Here is a 26504-nt window from a genome sequence, read left to right on the forward strand (position 1 = left end):
CCCAGCCAGTCGTTGTTTGTATTACGGGGCTACATCTTACTATGCACCTCACGTGGTGGTCGTGGTTTGTTGCTATGGTGATTGCCAGGGGAGCCAGAGTATTATAGGTGTTTATCCTAGACAGGAGGACGGCTGCTCACCGTCTAGCAGCGCGCTCTAAATGTACCCCTCTGTAGGATCAGCACCACAGACAGACAAAGGGAATCACACACACACACACACACACACACACACACACACACACATAAATACAAATGGACACGTACGCATAGACATCCACACACACACACGCACGCCCATACTTACAAACAAACACATACACACACATACATAGACACACATACACAGAAACACCCATATACGCACACACACACACACATGCATACACATACATAGATACATTCACACGCGCACACACAGAAACAACCGTATACACACACTTACGCACACAAACGCACGCCGAACACACACAGACACACACAGGGTGCGCAGCAATGTGTGTGGACGGTAGATTATATTTATGGAAGAAAGACCTTGTTCAAACACTCCTTTGTGGGTTTAGTACACCAGCGCAGCAAAAGCTTTTTAGGTTGAGCGACCACTAAAAATGGAAGAAATCAAAGAGAGAGAGAGAGAGGGAGGCAGGGAGGCAGCGAGGGACAGCGTTGGGGGAGTCCATTGGAGAGAACGGTTAAAAGCACAGACAAGAACTGTAAAATGGGGCAGACATGAAATAAAAGGTCAAAATACGACCAAAGAAAACCCCCCTGTGGTTTCATTCAGTGGGTGTGGGAGGTATCGCGCAAAGGGGGTAAAACAGTGTAAGAGAGAGAGGGTTTAAGGAACAAGAGATATAAATAGAGGGAATTCAATGGAGGAGTGAAAAGAGAACAGGTCCCCCCCCCCCTTCTCCCCATGCATAAATTACACACGCCATTTACATATTCATTATATGTTGTGTACTAATGAGAGTGTTTGCTTAATAGCTCCATCACCACTGGCAGCTTTTGTTTGATTAAAAAAAAAAAATGTAGAGAAGACGACGAAGGAAAAAAAAAAAGCAGCACTTGGTAATCTCATTAAGTGGGGTGAGCGAGACGGTGTCCACTGCATTTTGTGTTTATGGAGGAGCACATTAACCAAATGGCTGTACCTGAGCGTACAGACCTGCGTCTGAGACTGCTGCTGCTGCAGATGTGGAGTCAAGGGCCCCGTGGAGGGGGGGGGGGGGGGGGGGGGGGGGGCGGTAATGGTTGATTAAAGCACAATGGAAGATCTCTCCAAACTCCAGGTCCATCTCCTCTCTCTCTCTCTCTCTCTCTCTCTCTCTCTCTGTCTCTCTCTCTCTCTCGCTCTCGCTCGCTCTCTCTCTCTCTCTCTCTCTCTCTCTCTCTCTCTCTCTCTCTCTCTCTCTCTCTCTCTCTCTCTCTCTCTCTGTCTCTCTCTCTCTCTGTCTCTCTCTCTCTCTCTCTCTCTCTCTCTCTCTCTCTCTCTCTCTCTCTCTCTCTCTGTGGAGTAACTGCGGAGCCTCATTAATTAACTATAGTTGAATCGCACACACAGCGCTCCTTCAGGTGCTCACCGTCTCCCCGATGACAGCCCCCCCGCCCGCCGCCAGCGGTGCTGGTCCGCACACGCACCCAAAAGACCACCGCCGCGTACACACCGCCCCGAAGAAAAACGTCCCCCCGCATTAGAGCGAAACGTGTGTACACAAACGTAACCCAAAGTGAACGACCGAGATGTGCTAATAAGCGAGAGAGAGAGAGAGAGAGAGAGAGAGAAGGGCGAGCGGGGTAGACAGATGAAGCGGTGGATGGGAGTGTGTGTGTGGGGGGGGGGGGGGGGGGGGGGGGGGGGGGGCAGGCGGGCGACGGAAGGCTGATCTGCGAATAAGAAGGATGGCTGTGGCAGGTTGGCACGGTGCCATCCAGTCAGGGCGGGAGCGGGGGCGGGCATGGGCACGGGGGGGCGAGGGGGAGGAGGAGACCGGAGGAGGCAGCACACGCCGCCACACACACGCCCCGCCAAACGCCAGCCCCGTGCCACCCCGGTGCCACACGCGGCTCCAGCGGGCTCCAGCAGGCGACGGCGCCAGGGAGAGGCACCGGAGCCTGGGTGGGGGGGGGGGGGGGGTCCACGGCGGCGGAGGAGGACCAGAAGAGGAGTCGGACCGAAGGCGGCGAGGGACGATGGAGACGGAGCGGGAGGCGGCGGGGGGCGGCGCCATGCCACACGGGGACCGCGGAGCTCCAGGATTTATTTAAACAACGATCACAGCCGACGGCATCGGGACGCGGCGGCGGCGGCGGCGGCGGCCGTTCATCAAGCGGGAGGAGAGCGGCTGTTTGTTTGGACCCCCCCCCCCTGCCCCCCAGCGCCTTCCATGTTACCCCATCATGGGTGCCAGCTGGCGGGCGCCGTGCCAGCCCCCCCGCCCCGACGCCAGGCGAGCCAGCAGCCAGACAAAGCGCCGCGCGGAGGCGCGAGCCGCCGCCCGGGACCAGGGCGCGCACCTCGGGAGGATTTGTGGCTAATCGCCGTTTCGTTGGCATCGGACAAAGCCCGGGGACGGCGTGCCAAGGGGGCCGACGGGTGCCAGCGATTCTGTGGTGGCATTTTGTTTGTTTGCGAGGTGTAATTGCCGTCGAGGGCGCGCGGAGAACGGTGGCGTTTTGCCAACGATTTGACAAAAAAAACGACGACGACGCGAACCTCCATACGGTGAACAGGAGATTCCTTGGATGTCTGTGTTGTTCCTCCTGGTAATAGGAGTCCCTCAGGGGGGGGGGGGGGGGGGGGGTGGCACGGTGCCAAGGGCAGAGTAACAGGCACGATGCTAGCTACCAACAGATGCTGAGGAAGTGCTTAGTCACCGCCGCCGCAGGAAGTGGAGGACGGGGGGAAGCCGCGGAGGGAGCTGTCACGGAGGCTACGGGAGACGGGACGCCCAGGATTTGTCGGTGTGGGTGCCCACCTGCCCTGGGTGCCCACCTGCCCTGGGTGCCCACTTGTACCGCGCGCCTCGAGAGGAGCACCTCAGCCGCGCCCCCGGGGGATCGTACCGCTTTGCGACGGCGGCGGAAACGGGAAAACAAACAACACGGGACAGGAGGAGGGGGCAGAACGTGCGCGGGTGCTTCCTGTCTGAGGACATCGAAGGGTTGTGCGGAGACGACGATGCTGATGATGGATGGGAAATCCGGTTTTTCGTCCGCCCCTCACGCACACACACACACACACACACACACCTTCACCTGGGATGTTCTTAAAGGGATACCCCGTCAGAGTGCTGCCTGCTGTTAAAGGGGAGGGGCTTGTGTTGGCATCACGGTCTCCTGTTTGGAGCGGGCGCCTGTTTCCCTTCTGACAGCGGGGGGGCGGGGGGGGGGTTCCGGAGTGCGTAGGGGGGCGGCAGGCATCAGGGGCGGGCAACTGTCTGGGCATCTCATCTGCGACTAATTAACAGCCACACACTAATTCCAACAGCCGATCAAAATTAGCGATTTAATCGCTCGTCAACGCGGCTACCCGCCACACACCCCCTCCCTCCCCTTAATTGTGCCTTCTATTTGGACGCGTGCGGATAAGCTGAGGAGCGCTGGAGACACACCCCCCCCTCCCCCCCACCCCCTTCCTCCCCCGCCCCCGTCTGTCTTGCATCCGAGACAGCCAGACACCAGAGGGATCTTAATTAAGCCCGGGTTCAATTATGCAAATGTGTGTACGATACAAACGGCAGCAAAAGGTGGAGCCGGACGTAGAACTGGAACGGAACGGAACCGAGGGGCGAGGGAGGGATTACGAAGAACACGAAGAACATCCTTTGTTGTTTGTTTTTTTATGCTGATGCTAGCCATAGTGCAGCTTCTCTCTGTGAGGCGTGTGGAGAGGTGCTGGCTGATGGCTGATGGGAGGGCTGCAGCCCGGCGCGACTCCAGCCCTGCTTACCCACTACGGGACACCTAGTCTCTCTCTCTCTCTCTCTCTCTCTCTCTCTCTCTCTCTCTCTCTCTCTCTCTCTCTCTCTCTCCCTCTCCCTCTCCCTCTCTCTCGATCTCTCTCTCTCTCTCTCTCTCTCTCTCTCTCTCTCTCTCTCTCTCTCTCTCAGACTCTCTCTCTCTCTCTCTCTCTCTCTCTCTCTCTCTCTCTCTCTCTGCTGCAAGTACAGAACAAACAACACACACATGAAAAGGAATAGCAGCGTCGTTATAATATTACTGGATGGTTGCCATGGTTTCCACACCCCAGAAGACAGACAGACAGACAGACAGACAGGGAACAGGGGACAGAACCACTGATGGTGGTGGCTGCATGGGACCTAATGTCATCCTAGTTTAATCATTGTATGGGATCACGGGGTTCATGCAAATTCATTTGCATATCATTAAAGCGAGAGAGGTTATTTTGTATGGGTGGCTGAAATGGGATTTGATAAAAGGCAAAATGGAAGGAGCCCGTTATTAAACAGCAATGTTTTATAGTCTGCCAGGCGATTCATTTAATTTAGGCATAATTAAAATGTGTCAGACTCAATCAATCACGCCAACAGGGGACACTATCAATTTTTCCTCTCGAAAGAAAAAGCCTAATCAGTGGATGTGCGTGGCTGTTAAAACGTTCAATAACATCCCGGGTACTCCAGTCTGACGTCGAGCTGACCCTGTGTACTCCTGCTTCCCTTCCCCTTTATGCCTCTGAAGGAGACGATCAAACACGTCCATTGTGGTCTCAGTGCTCGCTACCAGGGCCCGGCCGACGGGCCAGACAGGTGGTGTACGCTCTGCATCGGTCAATAAGAGTACAGCTCACTCTTATTGACCCCGGCCGTAAGCTGTGAGTGTGTGTGTGTGTGTGTGTGTGTGTGCGCACGTGCATGCGTGCGTGTGTGTGTGTGTGTGTGTGTGTGTGTGTGTGTGTGTGTGCGTGTGTGTGTGCGCGGGCGCACAGTTCTCTCCTTTGCATAAGTGATGTAATTACGCCGCCCTTTCACATGCAGATCAGTTTTGACAACATGACAATCACTCCAACACACGTATAACCTCTCACACACACACACACACACACACACACACACCCCAACACCCTCCCTTAAACCGCAACTCACCGCCACGCGTACCGCCGTGACCAACCCCCCCGGCCCCCCCCCAGCCCAGGGAGTCTGTTGTCTGTGGGCAGAGGGTGTAAAGATTAACATAATCCGGCTAATAAGTATGAGTAATATTCACACTGCGGCGCGTGGCGTGTACACCGCCCCGCTGATGCGTATTTGTATCTCATTATAGATGGAAAGTACTGAATGGAGAGGCGCAGGGGGAGGGGGCGGGTCGCGTGGAGGGGGGGTTACCGAAGGGAGGGAGGTGGGGGAGGTTGGAGGGGGTTCACCCCACACACACACACACACACACACACACACACACACACACACACACACACACACACACACACACACGCACACACAAATAAAAAGAGACGAAGACAAATCATTAAATCTAAATCCAGACACGTCTGACGCCCGGTCGTCGTTTTAAAAATGTTTTGCCGTTATTGCTTTGGTCTGGGAGGTTGCGGGGGCGGAGGTGTGAGGTGGCGTGGGGGAGGACGCTGCACACACTGGAGGACTGGGGGAGGAGTGTTCATAGGGCAGGGCACCACCGGTGCGCCCAGAGAGGCAGAGAGAGGCAGGCAGCCAGTGGCGCGTCGGCCGCGGCGCAGGGACATCTGTGAGGGCACATCCCCGGCCACTCACAGGAGGAGCCCGATGCTCCCGGAGTTTACATTTCTTTTCAGTTGTCCCCCCCCCCCCCCCCTCGCTGTAGAATGAGGGAAATCTAAATAGAGCGTATGTGGCGCTCGCAGGCGAGCCCGCCACATGATTGATTAGGATGGGGGGACAACCATTAAAAAGTCATTTAAAAGATGGATAGGGACCACATCTCCAAATAAAAACCACTTTATACCTGATGAAGTGCTGAACAAACTCTCCTTCAAAGACATTTACTGATTACTCCCTGTGTGTGAGTGAGTGAGCGAGCGTGTGTGTGCGTGTGTGTGTGTGTGTGTGTGTGTGTGTGTGTGTGTGTGTGTATGAGTGAGTGAGTGTAATGTGTGCAGTGATCGTCATTTCTACATACAAGCTGGATACTTATACAAGGTGCTCACTGCACCTGTAAAACCATATAAGGGGGTTGTGTGCGTGTGTGTGTGGATGTAAGTGTGTGTGTGTGTGTGTGTGTGTGTAGCGATGCTCTCAGGCATGTTTGGGCTTAGAAAACAGGAGAACAATTAGATGTGTGGGTGAACAAAGGCGTTGAGAAATGCATGTGGACAGCGACGCAAATTGTGCGTGCGCTTATTTGGGCACCGAGAAGCTTACACACCCCTGACGCGGGCCTCTTCCTACACACACACACACACACACACACACACACACACACACACACACACACACACACACACACACACACACACACACACACACACACACACAGAGTGTGATTGAAATGCATGTGATAGCAGAGAGAGAGGCCGTGTGTGCCTTCTCCCCCCATGCTCAGCAGAGCTGCATCTCTGGATGTATTTTTATATTTTGAGTCTCTGTCTCTTTAACTGGCGGCAACGGCTCCCCCCCACACACACACACACACACACACACACACACACACAGGCACACACACACAGGCACACGCACACGCGGTACGCTTTGGGACTCATGCATAAACATGAGCTGGCCTTTCAGCTCTCTCCTCACATAACCAATCTAAATCTAAATGAGCCCCCCACTACACATACACCAGCAGGCAATGACATTACACCCTCAGCCCCCCCCCCCCCCCCCCCCCCACTACCCTCCCCCCAGCATCACATATACACCAGCAGGCAATAATTTCACGCCATCCCCCAAGCCACCGCCTGCACCCCCCCCTCCCCCACCACCAACCTCCCCCTCCCCAATCTCTCGTACACCCTTTTGCCGCAACTCCACCAGCTGCAGAGTACTCATCTGATTAAGAGAGGCGGGGGGGGGGGGGGGGAATCTGTGGAGTTGGGAGGGTGGTGGTGCTGGTGGTGCTGGTGGTGTTGGGGGGGGGGGGGGATGGGGTTAGCTTTATCAGAATGACTTTCTAAGATGGCTATCATCAGCCAAGAGGCTATCTCACCGCCGCCTCTCTTCTTGCGTTTTTCTTGGCTTTTGTTCACAATAAATATCGGCCCCATCGCCGCCGCCGTCGTCAACCGGGCAAAAATACAGAAACCCTCTCGCTCCCTCCCTCCCTCCCTCCCTCCCTCCCTCCCTCCTCCTCGCTCCCGACCCGGGGTGGCGAGGGAACGAATGTCTCGCGGCGGTCGCGTGAGACGGCGTGGAGCCGAGTGCGCCCCCGCCAGTACCGCTGTGATTGTTTTTTGATGATCATGTTCCCTCCAGGTCCCTCCTCTTACCGAGACCTCAAAGTTCTCCCACAAAAAAAATAACCCAAATAAAAAATAACCCAAATCACTCGCGTCGATGTCTCAAGAGTGAATTCCGCACGTGAAAATGTGTCTCCTAAATGTCCTAGATGTGCTGTAGTGTGCAATATCTCCCCCCCCCCCCCCCCCCCCCCCCTCTCCTCCTCACCGAGTCGTAAAACACATTCCCATCAGCAGCAGCAGCCGCCACCGCCGCCGCGGAGCGATTCAGCCGACGTCGTTAATATTCATCATATTATTTAGTCACAAAGGAAACTCATCTGGCTGAAAGTCACAGATGTAATTAATGAAGTGACCCCAGAGGTCAGCGTCCCTCCATTCACCGAGTGCCTCACACCACCACGTAGAGACACACCGTTACACACACAAGGCACCCCACAGACACACAACATCCCGGCCTCGTGTGAGTACAGATATACAGACAGACGTATGTATATTTACACACACGCACGCACACACAAGGTGTGTGTGTGTGTGTGTGTGTGTGTGTGTGTGTGTGTGTGTGTGTGTGTGTGTGTGTGTGTGTGTGTGTGTGTGTGTGTGTGTGTGTGTGTGTGTGTGTGTGTGTGTGTGTGTGTGTGTGTGTGAGAGAGAGAGAGAGAGAGAGAGAGAGAGAATTCACAAAATGGCTCCGCCCCATGTAAAGCAAGAGGAGAAGAGACCAGGGTGTGCACCACATCTGACTTTATTTTACCTCAGTGGAGAAACGGGGGGAGGGGACACACGCACACACACCAGTAAGGGTTTGGTGGTGGGGGGTTAGGTGGGGGGGGGTAGACATACTAATACCACTGGAGCAGGACATAAGGACAGGTGCACATCACAGGTATCTTTTTGGTCATCACTATGGCAACAACATCTCCAGGAAATAAAAAAAGGAAAAACCAATGGAACCGTGTAGTTGTACCTACAGGAAGGACGAGGGCATCCCGTCACCACGGAGGACCCAATATGTACATCTTACAGTCCCGAGGGCGAGGGGAGGGGCGGCTGGACCGACGGTAACAGGAAGGAGCATGGAAGGAATCAAACAGACACTGCCTCGGTCGTATTTGGAATGCACGTCTTTCTACGGAAGAAAAAGCTCATTGGTGTCGTCGTAAACATTGGTTGGTTTAAAGAGCGAAACGTTGGACTTTAGGGGAGCGGGACGTCTGGGTCTATGGTTTCAGTAGAGCCGTCTGATCTGGACGAATGGACATTGTGAAAAACAAAAAGAAAGGCAAATACTATATTGGTAGAATTGTTAGTTTCATCAGTTAGCTGTTCTGTATCAAAATAGGTTTCATCATTTGTGTGTGTGAGTGTGTATTGGCTAAGAAATAGAAGTATTAAGGCTGTAACGATCTCAGTCTTCAGTCAGAATGTTAAATAAGATGATGTTCAGTACAATGCACTAAAAAGAAAATGTAACCTAGCTCATCTTGCTTTTGGTTAATATCTCAAGAAGATTCGTCAATACACACACGGGTTAATCAGCACCTCAGAAAGAAATCCTAACCCAATTTATCTACCGGTGTATTAACTGTCAAAGAAAGACAATCGCATTTAAACATATGCATTACATTTGTAAATGTGTATCGTTACAACCTTAATAAGAAATGTTTTTAAAAATAAAAAACTTAAATAACAATTGCAAAGTGGTAAAAATCGTTTTGTTCAGCTCTTTGGGCGACGGATAATTATTAGATACAGAACGCCAACGATGGAATCCAACTCAGAACATATGCATGTGACAGAATAACGTAGGCATGTTATCAACAGCTTCAAGGTATCTTTACAGTTTGTAGTTATTAAAGCCTAACGGGTAAAGCGATCGGAGCATGCATCTTTCTACAGTATTGTTAGAAACTACAGTACATTAGCAGCAAACTGGACATCCTTAAGGGCTGAAGTTCAACACTGGTAAGAAAGAAAAAAAACAGAATAACAAAAACAAACCGCAAATTCTTTTTTGAAGAGGAGTAAAACTTTTCAACCGCTATATTACAGACTGCCATGGCTCTAGTTTGGTGTTTTGGTTACAGTCTCCAGTGTGCTTATTGAGAGGCAGAAAACAGTAGCTTAAATATAGGGACTCTTTCCTTCTTTAAAAATAGCAACACGTCGTCAAGGTAAACAGTAGCGCTTTTTTGTAGTTCATACGGTAAAGTATCATCACGTCTTTGGATTTTTGTCTTAAAGCATTCATTATTGTTTAGCTATTATTGTTATATTTTCATTATTACAGTTAGAATAAAAGACTGGTTGCAAATAAACAGGAAAAAAAGAAGGAAAGAGAGGAAGAGGAAATAAGTGGAAAAAACGGTTAGAAGAAGAAAGACAAAGGAACTCAAGTGTACAAAAATAACATTGATAACATCCAAAGTTGGTTTTTTTTCTTATCTCTCTCAGTTTTGCGCGGACGCTCCCCAATCCGAAGGAACGGGAACTGTTTCACAAACATCCAATGAGTCAACCATACAAAAGCTAAATACTGTACATTTACCCCTCACACTATTAAACACTTTAAGTCTTAATAAGGTTTGTGGAACAATCTACTACTCAAGGAGGTGAAGAGCTCAGATCTTTGAATTACAGAGGTGTGTTCATTAGATATCTTGTAATACTTCCGGGTTAAAGCATGCCACTTCTGTTGTGAAAACAGAAAACTGTTATAGTAGTATTATGGTCACCTTTGAAAGAGAGCCAAGTTGAACTGTAGTCCTGAGCATAGAAAGCTTTACATTGAAACACATAACATTGGTAAGCCATTGGTATATTCAAATAGTAAGGAAAGGCAGTAAGTCACCTTACCCTAACATATCAAAGCTGTCATCATTTTTCTCATAATCATGACACTATTATATCGAAGCAAGACAGTTTTATCTCAATCCATACGATTTTTATATTAAGAAACTATTACTAAACACACACAATGTAAATTCGAGTTTGGTTAATGTTTTCATATACAGTATAATGGTTGAGTGCTATAAAAATAGTTTGTCCTTTTTGGGACAAACTGGCCTTTGCTTTCTGTGCTATTTGGGTCGTTCTCCACTTAAGGAACATACACGGTGTACACAGATGTACAGGACAGAAGACTCATCATTGGCTTGTGGAGCTGGCTCACGGCACCAGGTCAGTCTTTTGGTGCGATGCGCAGCAACGCTCGCCGCAGGGTTCACCCACTTATTTCACAGACGTCAGCGCTGCATTTTTGAAAATGAAAAACCAACATGTTGAAACTAAACCCACAGACATGTAAAATTTTGGTTACGAGCTTTGGAATCTGAGACAGTAAAAGCTCTTTGTGAATACCTCAGTCCATTTCAAGGATATTACTTTTTTTTGTATTTTTTTTTTGTCGTTTTTCCTTCAGTTCATCGTCATCCGTTGACTGCTTGTTTTGTTGTTTTTTTCCTTCAAGTTTCTCTTTTGGAGTTCTCCTATTTACACTAAAATCTCTTTGACAATTCTTTTCATTCCAGTCGAGTCGCGACCGGCTACATGCTACTACACAGCTAGCAGACGAGAACTGTCTGTAGAAGGGCCCCGTGGAGAGCCCGTCATGGAGACTAGAGAGGTAGACAGCAGGTCTAGCTGGGCAGTGAGGTCACACACTTGGAGAATGTTCTTTGGCCTCTGTGGCATCTGGTTGTTTAAATAAATACGGCGTTTGGTTTTGGTTCTGTGTCTGGCGAGACATGGAGGGGTGTAGTTCTCGAGCTGGGGGCGGGGGGCGGGGGGCGGGGGGGGGGGAACAGGCAGGGAGAAGGACGTTCGATGAAGAGACGAGGAGGAAAAAAAGCTGTGTGTTCGGGTTGGAACGCTCTCGTACTTTGGGAGTTGAAAGAGCTTCTTTGGGCCGTTGTGGCGCCGCCTCTTTGGGGTGTTCAGGGTTCTGGTTTGGCAGCAAAGCGGGACAGGGTACGGGTTGACAGGAAGGTGTGAAGTGGGGGGTGGGGGGTGGGCGGTGATGTAGGTAGGGGGAGGGTTTGGAAAGAACTTAGTTTGAGGAAGCAAAAATGATCCCTGTGTGCCTCTCTAAGCTCTGTCTCTCTCCCCGGCTCCGGCAGAGAGCTCCGACTGCTCTCTGTCGGCGGGGTCAGAGCTCATGCTGCGAGCCCTCTTCTCCTTGGCTCTGGCGTTCTGGAACCACACCTGTGCAAAGGGACGCAAAAGGAACACATTTGTTAAATATGGTCAAATTAAACCTCCGTACATTAATGCCTTTTTGCACCCCAAGATGTAACAGGAACCAGAAACCTTTCCAGTTGCCTGGTACCTTGACCCGACACCCTAGCTACTCTTCCATCGCAATCTATCAGGTCAGATGACAGAAATATATATATCTTTTCAACGTTCCGTTCACTTGCATGGGCACTGCACAACTTCCGGCGGTCAATTATTTTTGGATAATTCATTGGCAACGGATGAATAATGACCGCTGTCAAGGTAAACAAAAGGACTTTTTGCCTTTGGTATCACTCCGCACGTAGTCCGGTAACTTGTCAATGTAATAAGCGGGATGTGTATCAACCCAAGCGCTGTCGGTTGCCAAGCGACGACGTCAACGTCTTGGGCGGACTATTTCTCTGCTGATCAACACTATGAATGCTGGTAACAAATACATTGTAAATAAATTGTTTTGTTTTGGGAAGTAGCCGTGTAATAAGCGGGATAATGTATAGAACTTTGCCGGTCATTATCGTAAAATAAGCCCCTTCATGGCGAAGCAAGACACCTCCGCACAGCGGAGGTGTCTTGCTTCGCCATGAAGGGGCTTATTTTCTCGATTTTTTTTAATATTTTTTTTTTTATAATTCCAACAGCAGAACCGCACCTGCACCACCCGGTGGGGCAGACCGAGGTCCTGGCCCAGCGCCTCACACTCCTGCCGGTTGGGGGTCCGGTGGCTCCGGTAGAAGTCTCGGAGCTGAAGCACCTGGAAGTGGCTCATCTGTGTCCGCTGCCGCTGCTGCTGCTGCTGATGTTGGTACTGCCTCTGGGAGAGGGTCTCGCCCCAGTCTCCGCTCGGACCCCCGATGCCGTCCGGACTCAGCGACCCTTGTTCGGCCACGCTGGAGCCCTCGTCGCATGGGTACTCCTCCTCTTCCTCGTACGCCCCTTCTTCCTCGGGGCTGTTTGGTTCAATGGCTGAGCAGTGGGAGGGCATCAATGGCCTCGCGAGGCGATCCTTGGGGCTCATGACGTAGCCCGGGTTGGGGCTGAGGCCGCAGGAGGCAGACGGGCCGGCGTTGTCCAAGAGAGAGGACATAGACATGCCTAGCTGGCTGGCGGAGCCATTACTGACAGACAGGTTGTAGCCCGCCCTCTCGGCCTCAGCCCAGTGCCGGGACCTGATGTGGGCGTCGAGGGCACTTTTGACCTTGAAGAGAGCCCTACAGAAGAGGCAGCGCAGGTGATTCAAGCCAAGGCTGAAGCTGGTGCCCGTCGTGGTGGAGCGGAACTGTCCTTTCCTCTCTCTGGCGCGAGTGTTCTGAAACCAAACCTGCAAAAAACAGAAAATGTTATTTCATTATGAGTTGACTTCATGCGAGAGTGAAACGCACGGAGAACATCTTCCCGAAACATACCTGAACCACGCGTCTCTTGAGGCCGACGTCGCGCGCGATGCTCTCGAGGACTCCCCGGGTGGGGTTGGAGTCCAGGCTGTAGCGCTGGTACAGAACCTCCAGCTGCTCCGGTGTGATGGTGGTCCTCTGCCTCTTGTCCCTCCTCTGGTCGTCCTCCACCTCTCTCCCGCCTCCCTGGCCCTCACAGCTCACGTCGTTCAATACCTTTGAACTCGGCTTCCCCGAAGACATGGACGCGTGAGGCAGGCCCGAGAGGCTGTTGCTCAGGTGATCCGAGAGTGTGTTGTTGAGGTGCAGGCCGTTCATTTGGGGAAGCATGGGATGCGCCGGGTTGGGGTGCATCTGAGACATGGCGCTGGCCAGCAGCTGGCTGGCCATCAGGGTTTGGTTAGGGTGGATCATCATGTAAGGCATGGTTCGGTCTGAGAAGCCAGGGTGCATGAGCTGAACCTGGGACTGAGCGGCCAGCAGGTGCCTGGTCTGGTGCTCCTGCCACAGCTGTGGCGAAGGCAGAGACATGGGGCAAAATGAGCACTGGAACTGGGTCGGGGTTTGGTGCTGCAGGGAGCTCTGTGGATGGAGGTGGGCGGACCGGCCCGTGGTGGCGTCAGGCATGCAGGCTCTGTCCGTCTCACACTCGGAGGGAGGGTTGAGAGGAGACTGAGCAGGCCTGTCTATGGCTGGAGCAGAGCTGGGACGGGTGTTATCTTGGCTGAACGGAGAGGAAGTTGGAACACTAGCTTTCGTTCTATCACAAGATGAACCAGAAGTGTGTTGGGGTTTCTCTGACGGTGGTTCTGGCTTAGGCTGGGGTTTGGGTGTTGGCATTACTCTTGTACAGGCCTTATTTTGGTTCTGTTTCTCTGCTTCTGGGATCTCGGTTTTTATTTGTAAAACTGGGCCATGCATCTTCTCAGCTTGAGCTGCTGCAGTTTCATCCTGCATCTTACCAAGCGCGTTTTGCTTCCCGTTGACTATCTCATGTTTACTCTCTGTGCGATGAGTTGGAGAATCTGCATCAACAGGGGAGTCCGCATGGGTGTAATACTCGTACGCCAAATCCATGGAGTTTTCATTCTGCCTGTCGCCAAGGCCCTCCTCCCCACAGTCATCCTCCGTGTCATTCTTGTGCCCCCCGCGGCTTCGCCTCTGGGTGTCCTCCACCTGGGCTCTGCCCTCTGGCCCGTCCTCTTCCCCTTTCTCCTGGCTCTTACGAGCCCGCTGCCTGGCGTTCTGGAACCACACAACGATGACTCTGTTGGGGAGGGACAGCAGGGCGGACAGCCTGTCGTACTCCTCCTCTCGGGGGTAGGGCGTGGCCTCAAACACGCTCTGCAGCGCCTCCAGCTGGCCCTCTGTGAAGCGGGTACGAGAGGACCGACGGCCCCGGTTCGGCTCCCCTCTGAGGGGGTCCGTTCTCTGGGGCTGTGGGGATTGGTTGGTCGGCAGACCGGGGGAGATGGACGACGCGGCCTCGGTGAGAACCTGCAGTAGTGCCACTTCCTCTGGGGGCTCATCCAACACCGTGGTGGGAGGGTTGTTGAAGTTATAGGGGGAATCCTTGTCTCGCTGGCGCTCTTTGAACAGGGTGTTGCGGAACCAGTGTTTGATGACCTTGTGAGGCAGCCCGCACTTGGAGGACATCTTGATGACGTCTTCATCCCCGGGGAGGCTGTTTATGTCAAAGTGTTGCCGTAGAACACCCAGCTGCTCCTCGGAGATACGTGTGCGAGGCCGCTTGCCTTGCTGGGGGTCGTGCATGGTGGACGTTCCTTGAGGATGCTGGAGCACAGGGCTATGATGCGAGGGCTGAGCTAGCATCATGTGGTTCATCTGGGACTGTTGGGCTAACAGAGCGGGGCCGAGGTCGGCCTGGTTGGAGAGCAGTGTGGGGCTCAGCTGCGACTGGTACAGCTTTGCCATCTCAGACGTCAGTGCAGAGTCCAGCCAGGGTTGGGACTGAAGACCCATGGACTGCATCACAACAGAAGGAAGCAAGGGCATGTCCATGGGGAACGACATCGGGGGCATGGGGAGAGAAGAGAGGGGGTATTGGGGCAATGGAAGAGAAAGTTTGGGTAGGCCCATGCCCTGGGAGGGGGTTTGGGAGATCGCTGGAGGAGAGGGGCTTGGGAGGGGGCCCTCATGTTTGGGAGAGGCCTGTGGTTGAGGAGATGGAGAAGGAGTGCTTACTGGGGTGGTTGGTGGTAAATCGCTGACAGGAGCGAATATTTTAGCTTCGGGCTCTGAATCTGTAGCAGGTTTTTGTTCACCTGGTTCTAGCCCGGGCTCTGGTTCTGAATCTGGTTTTGGTGTTGGTGGAGCATCAGCAGGTTTTTCCTCAGACTTTGACTCTGCGAGTGGGTAGAGTTGGTCATACTGCAGCCTGTACTCTTTTGAAAACTTCTCCAGCACCGCAGTGGGGAAGAGCTGCCTGTGTAGGTACTCCTGGTGGGTCTTGAGGACCAACGCATCTGAGAACATCTTACCGCAGTCCAGACACTTTTCCTTCTCTTCTTTCTGCAATGTTTCTTGTTCCTTCTCCTTTTTCTTCTCTAATGAGCCATCAATCCTTTCCCCATTTACTCCTTCCCCTTTTAGGGTTCCCTCACACCCTTCAGCTTTGCCAGCTTTGAATTCTATGTAGTCCTTCATCCTCATGTCTAGATAGGCCTGCTTCTCCTCAAGGCACTTGTGTCCCTCTGGCACCATGTGGTTGATCTTCAGCTGGTGCCTCTGCCTGCTCTGGATGTATTGCAGTGCCAGTTCGTAACCGTAACTCTGCAGAAGGCTTCTGAGTGGCTCCCCGTTCGCCGCAGCGTAGGGAACCCTAGGAGGGGGACAATCAAGTCCTAAGCGCTTGTGGGGCGAGCAATCGACCTGATTCAGCTCGTCCCTCTGCTTCTCGGCTTTGACGACGTGGATCGTGTCCTCTCTTTTCTCTTCCTTGAGACCAGGTATGTTGTACTCTGGTTCGCTCTGGGTCATGACAGAGCCACCACCCCGTGGCTTCACCCTGCCCTCACTCTCCACACTCTCGCTTAGCGGGGACTGAGCCGAGGTTGGGGTTTGCCTCTGGGTGGGTTTCTCTTCCACATGAGGGGTGGACTCTCTCGTAGCCTTTGGGTTAAGCTGCTCCATCAGGGCAGTGATACAGGAATCGGTCTGGTTAAGTTCTAGGCTCTTAAGAACTAACTCTGGGTTAAGCTTCATCTCTCCAGAGAGGTAAAAGGGCAGCAGAAGTTGCTGCTGCAGGGACAGAAGGTTATCTGGAGCTATAGAGAAGTGCTGCTTCAGCAGACTCTCTGGTCCTAACTGCAGATGTTGCAGCAGTGCTGGGTTAAAGAGCTGAGACTGAAGGAGGGACGTGTGCTGCTGTAACTGGGCCTGTGCCTGGGCTAACTGGTGCTGTTGCATTAGCAGTATCTGATTCCTGGAGGACAGCAACTCGGCGGACCTCTTAGCTAGCTGGCTTTCGGCCTGGCTGTGAAGGGCTTGCTGGGCCTCGGCCGCGGTGCTTATTAAGGAAGCGATGGACGGCGGCGCCGCGGGGGGGTCCGCCTTCTTGGCTGACGGGATGCTCGTGGAGGTACCCTCGCTGGCGACAGCGGTCTGAGCTGCGGTGGAGTTGACCGGCGCCGGAGCGGTGGAACCAAACGCCGGGATCTGCGGCGCGGCGCTCTGAGAAGCACGAGCTCTGGTCTGGTGGAGCACGGAGCGCAGGTGGATGTCCAGCGTGGAGCTCTGGCTGTAGCCGACGCCGCACAGCCGGCAGCGGTAGGGTCTAGGGTCTGGGCCGCGGGGGGGGTCGGGGTGCGTCTGGCCGGGGCCGGATTCCTGCAGGGCCCGTCGGGCTCGGTGGAGGTGGGAAACAGAGTTGAAGTGGACCAATAGGATGGTCTTCTGGGTGAAGGATTCTGAACATATGGTGCACTTATAGGGCCTGGCGGGGTCTAAATAGCGGTCCATGGTTGGGTTTGAACCCTTTTTCATATAAAAGTTGGGAGTGGGTTCCAATCCAGTTTCGGCCTGGAGGCATTTCCCCAAATCCAGAATGTTGTCTTGAGCTCCACTAACCCCGACCTGTGTGTCCTTTCCTTCCACCTTCCTTTCCTCTGTCCTGACTTCCTTCTTCTCCATGACCAGTGCTTCGGCCTCCATGTCATCATCCTCTTCCTCGTCTGCTTCCTCGCCCACAGGAGGCGATAACCTAACGTCCTGTCCGACGGCCGTGAGCTCCAGCTGGGTGTGGGCGGTGTGCGGCGGCATGGGGGCGCTCTGGGGGTTGGCAGAGTCCAGCTGTGAGTGGGTGTTCTGCATGTGCCTCTGCAGGGCTTCCTGACTGCGGCAGCGTCTCGCACACAGGGGGCACTCTGTCGCCGCCCGCATGGCGTGGTACTGCCAGTGCACCTGCAGCTTCTCCTGGGTGGGGAAGGCCAGGCTGCACCTGCTGCAACGGAAGCGGTAACCATGGCGATCGGAGGGGGGAGGCGGCTCGTTGGGCGGGGAGTTGGGGGGGGAGGAGGGAGGGTGATGGCTGGGAGACGGAGGGGAGGGTCGGCTGTTGGCGGGGTGGGAGGCGGGCTCTTCCAAGGGGGGAGTGAGGAGCGCGGTCACGTCTTTGGGCGTGGCTTCGTGTGCCTCCGTGCTCTCCCCGAACTCTTCTGCAAAAGGCAGACGGTAGCGGACGTGATTTTTGAGAAACATTTTTTACATAAAATAATATTGAATAATATATAATTCTAATTTTTTTTTAATTAGCTATGACTATAAAAACTAAATCAGAATTTACAACATCATTGATATTTTCACCATTCTGGTTAAATAAGAATCAGTTTATACCATCAGTGAGTATAAGAACCATAAGGACCTTGATGCCCACCTGTGTTTCTCATATTTTCCACGGTGGTGGGGGAATTGGAGCCATTTGTGTTTATGTTGTTATTAGAGTTATTCTTTTGGAAATCCGTATGATAATCGTACTCCATCTTGGTTTGAGTCTCCAGTTGATCCACGGATGGTGCAACCTGGAAACAAAACAAAGTAATAGTCTGTCAATATACCGTTTATTTTTCAGAAAATTGCAGTTTCCTTCCCTAAAAGCAATGTAGAAAAATGTAATGCGCCTTTATTTCCTAAATGAAACATCATAAATAAAACATGCGACGTATTACATTTGCAGACAGGAAGACGTATAACGTCTTCAGACTCCCAACATCATAAAACATTTACTTGTGTGAATACGTGAGTGTGTAGTTCTATCTTAAACCTGCGTTTTACAGCACACAGCTACGCCCTCCGTGTTATAAGAACTATACGCTAGGAAGAGATGTGTAGCCGGCCTTCAGCTCCTACGACACTCTCCAACATGGCCCCGGGGTTTAATAAAGCTTTACCGAGCTGAATAATGAATTTATATAAAATTGCGTCTCATATAAAAAAAGAAAAAAAAAAAACACACACAGCTACCGAGCAAATGCTATATTGGAGCGGGCAGCTAGCTAGCCTCAGGAAGAGGACAGGCAGCTAAAGATGAGATTTACATGACAAGAGTGTTATCTGTCTAACAGCTTTAGAGAAAAAGGCACACACGCATGGTTGTACGTCCACACACACACACACACACACACACACACACACACACACACACACACACACACACACACACACACACACACACACACACACACACACACACACACACACACACACACAGCAGCGAAAACTGAAGGTCAGGCTTAATCTAGAGAGCATAATTGGAAAGCAAGGTACATAATGGCCATCATCACCTCAGCCTGAATTAATGAACCTCAATTACTATCAGAGGGAGTGAGGTTGGGAGGGGGGAGGGATCATTTGGGTGGGGGGGAGGGAGGTGTAGAATATGAAAAAGGAGGAGAGGGACAAAGTGGGGAGAGGGGCAGAAGGACGGAGGGAGGGAGGGAGAAGGAAAGAAAGAAAGGGACCAGTAACAATAAAATAGAGACGGTCGTGGACAGAGGGGGAGAGAGAGAGAGAGAGAGCGAGAGCGAGAGCGAGAGCGAGAGAGAGAGAGAGAGAGAGAGAGAGAGAGGGGCTAACATCAAGACAGGGAGAGGAATAGAGTGAAACGGAGCGAGGAAGGGAGAGAGGGAGGGGGGGTATAATCAAGACAGGGAGAGAGAGAGTAAGCAGGGAATAAGATTGCGGCAATAGGAGGGATAGGAGCACTGGTGGTAGGGGGAAGGTAGGGGGGGGGGGGGGGGGGGGGGGGCAGAGGGGAGAAAAGGGTGAAAAGCAGCCAGTGAAGTGCAGGCGAGGAGAGGGAGAGACAAAGGCTACTTAGCATACGGGCCAGGGAGATGGCGAATGGTGATGTGGATAGATGACCAGGCTTTGTTAGCCAAAGAGACACAGTAAAAAGCAACCCCCACCCCCCCCCCCCCCCCCCCCCCCCCCCCCCCCCCTCTTTTAGCTTGACTGCACTTCTGGTAATAGACGGCTACTTAAACATGCATTATAGAAACACTGGCTTTCCCCTCATTCGCTCACTCAGTCAAACCATTTTCTCCCTCTCTCTCTCTCTCTCTCCCCCACCTATTCTCCCTTCCTTGATGACGTCCGTGCACATGCACCAAGCGCACGGCTACATCAAAGATGATAGCAGGGAGCTACTTAAGCATGCATTAAAAAATCTCCCTCTGCCCTACCCTCTCTCCCTCTCTCTCTCCCTCTCTCTCTCTCCCTCTCTCTCCCTCTCTCCGGTGCCTTCTTAATGGAATTGTCTGCCTACATTTCACCCCCCCCCCCCCCCCCCCCCCCCCACCTCCCATCACCTTGGTTTCTCATTTTCTTCAGCCGTGGAATGAACGAGGGCAGCAAACAGAGAGCGCTGGGCGGACGCGCGCATGCAGACGTGTATCGACACACACACACACACACACACACACACACACACACACACACACACACACACACACACACACACACACACACACACACACACACACACACACACACACACACACACACACACACACACACACTCACCGCGCTGATCAGCTTGTCCACGCAGTCCTGGGCGACGCTGTGTACGTAGGTGAGGTGGTGCCGGAGCGCGGTGAAGGGCAGCCTCACCTGGCACAGCGCGCACTGGGCCGTCTGGAGACACAACCACACGCAACAAACGGTTCAGACTGGGAGGAGGGCACTCCTTCATCCGTGTATCCTGAGCGCCCTTTTTTTAATGTTTATTTTGATGTGGTTTTTATGTTTGGGTGCGTTTGATTAGTGCGCCGGTTTAATTAAGTGAAGGGGCTTGTCGTCGGCTCACCTGCTGGTTCTCGTTCTGCTGGTGGATTTTGGGGCGTTTGGGGGAGGGGGGGCTCTTGGTCTCCTCGCTTCCAGAAGATGGACGCTTTGCCGGGGGCGTGGCGTTCCTCTCCGTGCCGCTGCGTGCGTCTCCTGCGAGAGGGAATGATAAATAAGATGAATGCGTTTGGTTTTTTTTCTCGTTTCAAATCCAAATTGGAAATGTTTCAAACGCGGTCAGGCTCGCTTGTTTAATTCACATTGTTCTATATAATTATATATCGCAGGATATTAAAAAAAGGTGTACGTGGCTGCTGTTGTATTTACTGCTTACAAGGAAATGCGGAAACATAAATTATTTTCCGTGTGCATCAGCTATACCTGAGGTCTTTCGAGAATTCTGCTCGACCCCCAAGTTGCGCGTGTCTTTGGTTTGGACCGGAGGGCCTTCGTTTGTCTCGCTGGAAGTTTCCATATCCTCGCTCGTCTCTCCTGGGGGGGCGGAGCAAGACACATAATGAGGTTATGCATACATAATCAGTGAGAATGTTCACAGTAAATCCCAGAGCTTATTGTATTTCATATTACTCTCCGGACAGTAGCCTTCAAGAAGACCAATGTCTCTGGGCCGCACTGCCCTCCGGTGTCGTCGCTGTACACTATTGATCAGCTATTGATTCTCCATTAGATTCCCCTCAGAGGTGGAGTGGAGTTAATACAGTCTTAGAACACATCAGTTTACCCCGATGAGACTTAATCCACACACACAGTGGGACCCGAGGAAGACTTTCTCCCCTTAACAAGAGGCTAATGGGAGGTCTTCATCTGGCACTTTTCCATAACACAGGACATCAATTCCTTAAGTGTCTCCCGCATTTAGGATTAGTGTGGACTAACCCGTGGTTCTGGAGCACAGAGCCCCGGCCCATTGATTAGCAGGTGCTAGTTAGCTACTGTCGAGGCTGATTGGGAGTGCAACAAGGATTTGTATCGACTAATCAATTTGCCCAATCAATACCTGACCAGCAGCCATGATTCATTTTCTCTCTCTTTGTGTCTTAATCCCCTCTCCTGACACACACACACACACACACACACACACACACACACACACACACACACACACACACACACACACACACACACACACACACACACACACACACACACACACACACACACACACACACACACACACACAGGCCCTCACCTCTGACACCGTCAGGGCTTTTCCTGATGGTGAAAATTGCTGCCAGTTCCTCTCCTCCCATTGGCTGCAGCTGCAGTAGCCCCTCCCTCTGTTGGTGAGTGGCAGTCTGGCTGTGTTTGAGCAGCTGGACCTTCGAGGAGGAGGAGTGGCTGCACAGGAGGCAGTGGAACTGCCACGCACCCCCGTCCACGTCGCCATCGTACTGCTGGAGGAACTGAACACGAGGAAGGAAACGTGAGAAAGACGACAAACATACACACAAACAAATCACACTATCGTTGGTCGTTGTATAAATAACACTAACAGTGTGTGTGTGTGTGTGTGTGTGTGTGTGTGTGTGTGTGTGTGTGTGTGTGTGTGTGTGTGTGTGTGTGTGTGTGTGTGTGTGTGTGTGTGTGTGTGTGTGTGTGTGTGTGCACTGACCCGGTACACGCGCACGCTGGCCTCGTGGTGGCCGCTGAGGGCGTGTCCCCGGAGCTTCTCCAGGCTGCTGGTCACGTAGTCGCACAGGTTGCAGCGCAGCTGCACCGGGTGGCCCTTGGCCACCAGGGCAGCGGCCTCCTCCGGGGCCCGGTCGCCGCCCTCCCGCATGTGGGCCGCCAGCTGGTAGCGGGCGCGGTGCCGGTCCGTCTGGCAGTGCAGGGAGAAGTTGGCCCGCAGCGGGGTGGTGTAGGCGCACAGCCTGCAGTGGCAGCCCCCCGCCACCAGGGAGCACCACTCGGCCTGGGGGAGGGAGCGCGCCGCGGCCAGGTGCCGCTCCACGGGCTCCAGGCCGTCCGAGGAGAAGCTGGAGCAGACCAGGCAGTGGAAGACGCCCGGCAAGAGACCCCCGCCGCCGGGGGACAGCGGCGGGGCCAGGGGGGGGGACGGGGAGGGGGACGGGGACGGGGTCAGGGTGGAGCCCAGCGTGGCGAGGGACACGTCCGGCGCCGCCGGCCCGCTGCCGCATAGGCCCAGAGGAAGCTCGCCGCCTGCCGGGACACAAAGGCAAAGATTAGGATAAGATGGACATCACACGGGGGCATCCCGCCGCAGGCCTGAAGGGGCGGAGCCGGGGCAGTGGCGCGGCTCACCTGCGCTCTGCAGGTGCTTGAGGCCGGGCGGCAGGCTCCGGCAGTGGGACAGGTAGAAGCCGCGCTGCAGGCGCAGCATGTTGTGCGTGTGCTTCTCGCTCGTGGTGTGTATGCGCAGGTTGCGGGCGATGCTGGTCTCGTAGTCGCACACGTCGCAGCGCCACCGCTTCCCCGCCGCCGCCGCCGCGTGCCCCTGCTGCGGCGGCGGCGGGGGCGGGGCCAGCTTGGCGGGCTGGCTGGGGGGCGGGGCGTGCAGCGGGAGCGCCAGCTTGTAGACCTGCTCCTCCGGCGAGTGGCTCTGGGAGGCCGCGCCGCCGCCGCCGCCGCTGGCGAGCCCGCCGCTCTGCACGTTGTTCAGGTGTTTGTCCGACTGCATGTGGATGCTGAGGTTGCCTTTGGAGGAGGTGGCGTAGTCGCAGGCCTCGCAGCGGTACGGCTTGTAGCCGCAGGCGTACGTCTCGCCGCGCGCCAGGCGGGGGTGCGCCTTGCCGGAGACGCAGTAGGAGCAGGCGCCGCCCGTGCCGCCGCCGCCGCACACGCACTTCCCCCCGGCGCCGCCCCCGGAGCACACGCACCCGGCGCCCGTCTCGGGGTGCTTCTCCCGCATGTGCAGCTGCAGCGTGTGCTGCGACTTGTAGTGCCAGTTGCACTTGGGACACTTGAGGGTCTTGCAGGAGTTGCGCGAGTGCATTATGGTCATGTGACTGGTGAGGGAGCCGGGGGAGAGGTCGTGGCCGAGGGTCCGGAGGACGCCGGCGTCGCCACCGCCGCCGGCGTCGCCGTCCTCGTCCCCCGCCCCTCTCTCCGGCGGCCCGTCGTTTGGTTCTGGAGCTTTGGCGTCACCGGGGGCGACCGCGGCGGAGTGGGGGGGGGGCCCGGCCGGCCGGGGGGCCTCACCGGGTCCCATCGGCGGGGGGGAGGGCGAGGCGGACCGCTGGGAATTAAAGCTCGGGGGGAAGCCAGAGATCCAGCCGCGCCCTCCCTCGGTGTCTCCCGCCGCCGCCTCGCTCGGCAGGGGGGCGGAGGGGGGGGGGCCGGGGGAGTGCTTTGGAGAGGGGGAGCGAGGAGGAGGAGTGGGGGGGGGGGGCTTTGGAAGGGCTCTGGCGTGGAGGGCGCCTCCGGGGGCGGCAGCGCTGGAAGAAGAGCTATGCTGGCTCAGTTGAGGTAATAAAGAACATTTGGATTTGGTTTGGCTTTGGTTTGAGATGGCCTCCTCTGTATCCTCCTCCTCCTCCTCCTCCTCCTCCTCCTCGTCCTCCTCCTCCTCCTCCTCGTCCTCTCTGCTTTGGAGGGCTGCCGGGAGGAGACCCCCTTTAAAAAACACCCCCTCGTCCCCCACAATGGCGCGCTCCTCCTCGCTCCCCGTCCCCAGCTCAAACAAACAGCCCTCCCTGCTGCCCTCCTCCTCCTCCTCCTCCTCCTTCATCATCGTCACCCCCTGGTCTTGACACCCAGCGCCCCCCCCTGCTCCCGCCGCACCCCCCTGGGTCTGCTCTCCAGCCGGGGACCCCCCTGCCCCCTGCGGCCCCGGGAGGGGCCCGGCGGGGGGCTCTTTGGCGGGGGCCGTGGCGGCGGAGGTACGCGAGGACGACCCCTGCTCGGGGACGACCCCGGGGGTCAGCAGAGGAGGCGAGAGAGGCCGTGGGTGGAGGTCGGCGGCGGCGGCGGCGGCATCCCGCTCCTCCCCTCCGCCCCCCCCCCCCTCACCGCGGTCCATGCCACCGGCTACAGCGACCACACATCACTGCCACACCTAGTGGGGGGGGGGGGGGGGAGAGGGAGGAGAGGGGGAACGAGATGAATAAGGTAAATATTATTGCATAACAATGTGTGCCATTGATTGGGGTCCCTGGACAGCGTGTGTTGGATACAGCCTTCACAGTGTATAACACCGCCCCGTTACTCAACGCTTGGCTTTAGCCCTTAATGAGAAAATCAATAAGACCAGGCTCAACTCGGTGCAGGAATGCTGGGGTAAAGTCTATGTGGGGGGTCTGTAATATTCCTTAGGGGTTCGAATTATATAAAGAACTAAATTCTTCTAAACTAGAGGCCTTTGTCTAAATTGGCTTGGTTAGATAAAAGAGGATTGACGAACACTGAAGCCACGTTAAAGGTCTGCTGGGATAGGATTGCACATCAGTGCAGGGCAGGGATACTGTGTAATGGGGAATATATTGCAGCTCCATTATACACACATTATTTTACACTGTAAACAACACAAGTGGACGGAGTCTATTTTTTTCAAGGAATCATTTAATTCTACAACTAAAATTATCATAATAATAAACATCCAATGTAAAGGAAAACACAGATAAAAAAACAAAGATAAGTCCTTATTGGTTTTAATTAAATATGTTGGGTTGGATTTATGGTTTAAATTATCAGCCAGTCTTCGTATGCTTCAGTTTTGGGGAAATCAAATCAACAGAAGACATAGTGTGGTTCCGTCTTTGCACAGGGTTTCTGTAGGTCCCGGCCTACAGAGCTTCGTCAACAATGGGTTCCCATATTAAATGGACCTGTCACCGGGCCCGCCATGTCACCTGATTGATGTATGGCAGATTAGAAGAAGACTGCTCCTTATCTCCCTCTCTCTGGCCTACACTCTCATTACTGACCCCTTTTTTTAATCAAGGAAAGACCTTAATGTACCATTTCACCTTCTCCTCACACCCCCCTCCCAACCCTTCTCCTCCTTTCTGCTTCAATACCCCCCTCTCTCCCCCTCTCTCTCCTGAACCCGCACACACATAAACCCCCCCCTCCTCCTCCTTCTCCTCTGCAGCTGGGAGATATATGGCTCATATCGGCGCTCTGATGGTGCTTTAATGTACTGTGTTTATGTCACAGGCCACGGACCCTTGGCCAATACAATACTGTCCCTCTTTCCTATGGCTTGGGCACCGAGTTGGCCTGCCGCTGTCTGTCGGTCTCTCTGTCTATCTGCAACGAGAACAAATCAATCCCTAATCTGATAAAGATTTTCATTTACCCTGCAATCAATAACTCGGGTCTATCGGCAATGTAACTATTTATACAAGCATTCTGGCGTTCCTATCGATCACAAGCACGGGAAACCATCACTTAACATTGTGCATACACATCCCTCCCTGCACAAGCAATGTGATTCTCATCTTGCTGATTTACCAACTACAGACAGGCCAAGACCTGACTAAGGCAAAATAGTAAATACAATAAATAAAACAAAGACAGGCATAGCTGAATCTTACTTAAAATAGTAAAATCAAACATGGCCATGTCTCCACCTCACTGAACATTGGTATAGGCTAAATATAAATGTAATAAAATAATTGTTAAATTAAACAAGCATTGTATTGGCCATGGCAGACTTGGATATTTAGTAACATAGTTAACATATCTAGTTAACATAGAATGTTCACGTTATAGCCTAGTTGTACATCCATGTTATACTATCTTATGATTTTCTCTGTGTGTGTGTGTGTGTGTGTGTGTGTGTGTGTGTGTGTGTGTGTGTGTGTGTGTGTGTGTGTGTGTGTGTGTGTGTGTGTGTGTGTGTGTGTGTGTGTTTTAATAGAATAGAAAGGAGGAGCGACAGAAAGAGTGAGATAAAGAAATACGCCTATATAGAGACAAGTGTGACTATCTACTGGAAATGCGATTTTGTATATCGTAAAAATACAAAAATGTATCTTTAAAAACTGAACTGAAATGAAAGCAAGAGGCCTGGCGGACTACATCTTTAAACGAGGAAATGGACATCTGTCATAACAAGGTAATAGCGTTAAGTTGTCTGTATTTCACCCCAAAATAATCCCAACGTTAAAAGGAGATAACTTGTGGTGCCGTTCCGTTTACTCACTGCCAAACCTCGGAGGACCAGCATCTGCGAAAGCCTGC

At 53.4% G+C, this 26504-nt stretch overlaps 1 protein-coding gene across 1 annotated transcript in view; it reads right to left on the reverse strand.

The window, feature by feature from the left end:
• Window positions 1-11445: 11445 nt before the first annotated feature.
• Window positions 11446-26504, reverse strand: part of LOC130389035 (zinc finger homeobox protein 3-like) — a 15564-nt gene continuing 505 nt past the window's right edge. The window contains exons 2-12 of the mRNA XM_056598697.1: window positions 23962-24375; window positions 22623-23841; window positions 21973-22520; window positions 21550-21763; window positions 20721-20831; window positions 20362-20492; window positions 20079-20189; window positions 17932-18076; window positions 13050-17713; window positions 12296-12964; window positions 11446-11613 (exon numbers count right to left, since the gene is read on the reverse strand). Coding sequence (XP_056454672.1) covers window positions 11497-11613; window positions 12296-12964; window positions 13050-17713; window positions 17932-18076; window positions 20079-20189; window positions 20362-20492; window positions 20721-20831; window positions 21550-21763; window positions 21973-22520; window positions 22623-23841; window positions 23962-24339 — 8307 coding nt within the window. The 5' untranslated portion in view covers window positions 24340-24375 and the 3' untranslated portion in view covers window positions 11446-11496. The remainder of the gene's footprint in view (window positions 11614-12295; window positions 12965-13049; window positions 17714-17931; window positions 18077-20078; window positions 20190-20361; window positions 20493-20720; window positions 20832-21549; window positions 21764-21972; window positions 22521-22622; window positions 23842-23961; window positions 24376-26504) is intronic.

This window comes from Gadus chalcogrammus, chromosome 9, assembly GCF_026213295.1.
Source record: "Gadus chalcogrammus isolate NIFS_2021 chromosome 9, NIFS_Gcha_1.0, whole genome shotgun sequence".
Classification (NCBI taxonomy): domain Eukaryota; kingdom Metazoa; phylum Chordata; class Actinopteri; order Gadiformes; family Gadidae; genus Gadus; species Gadus chalcogrammus.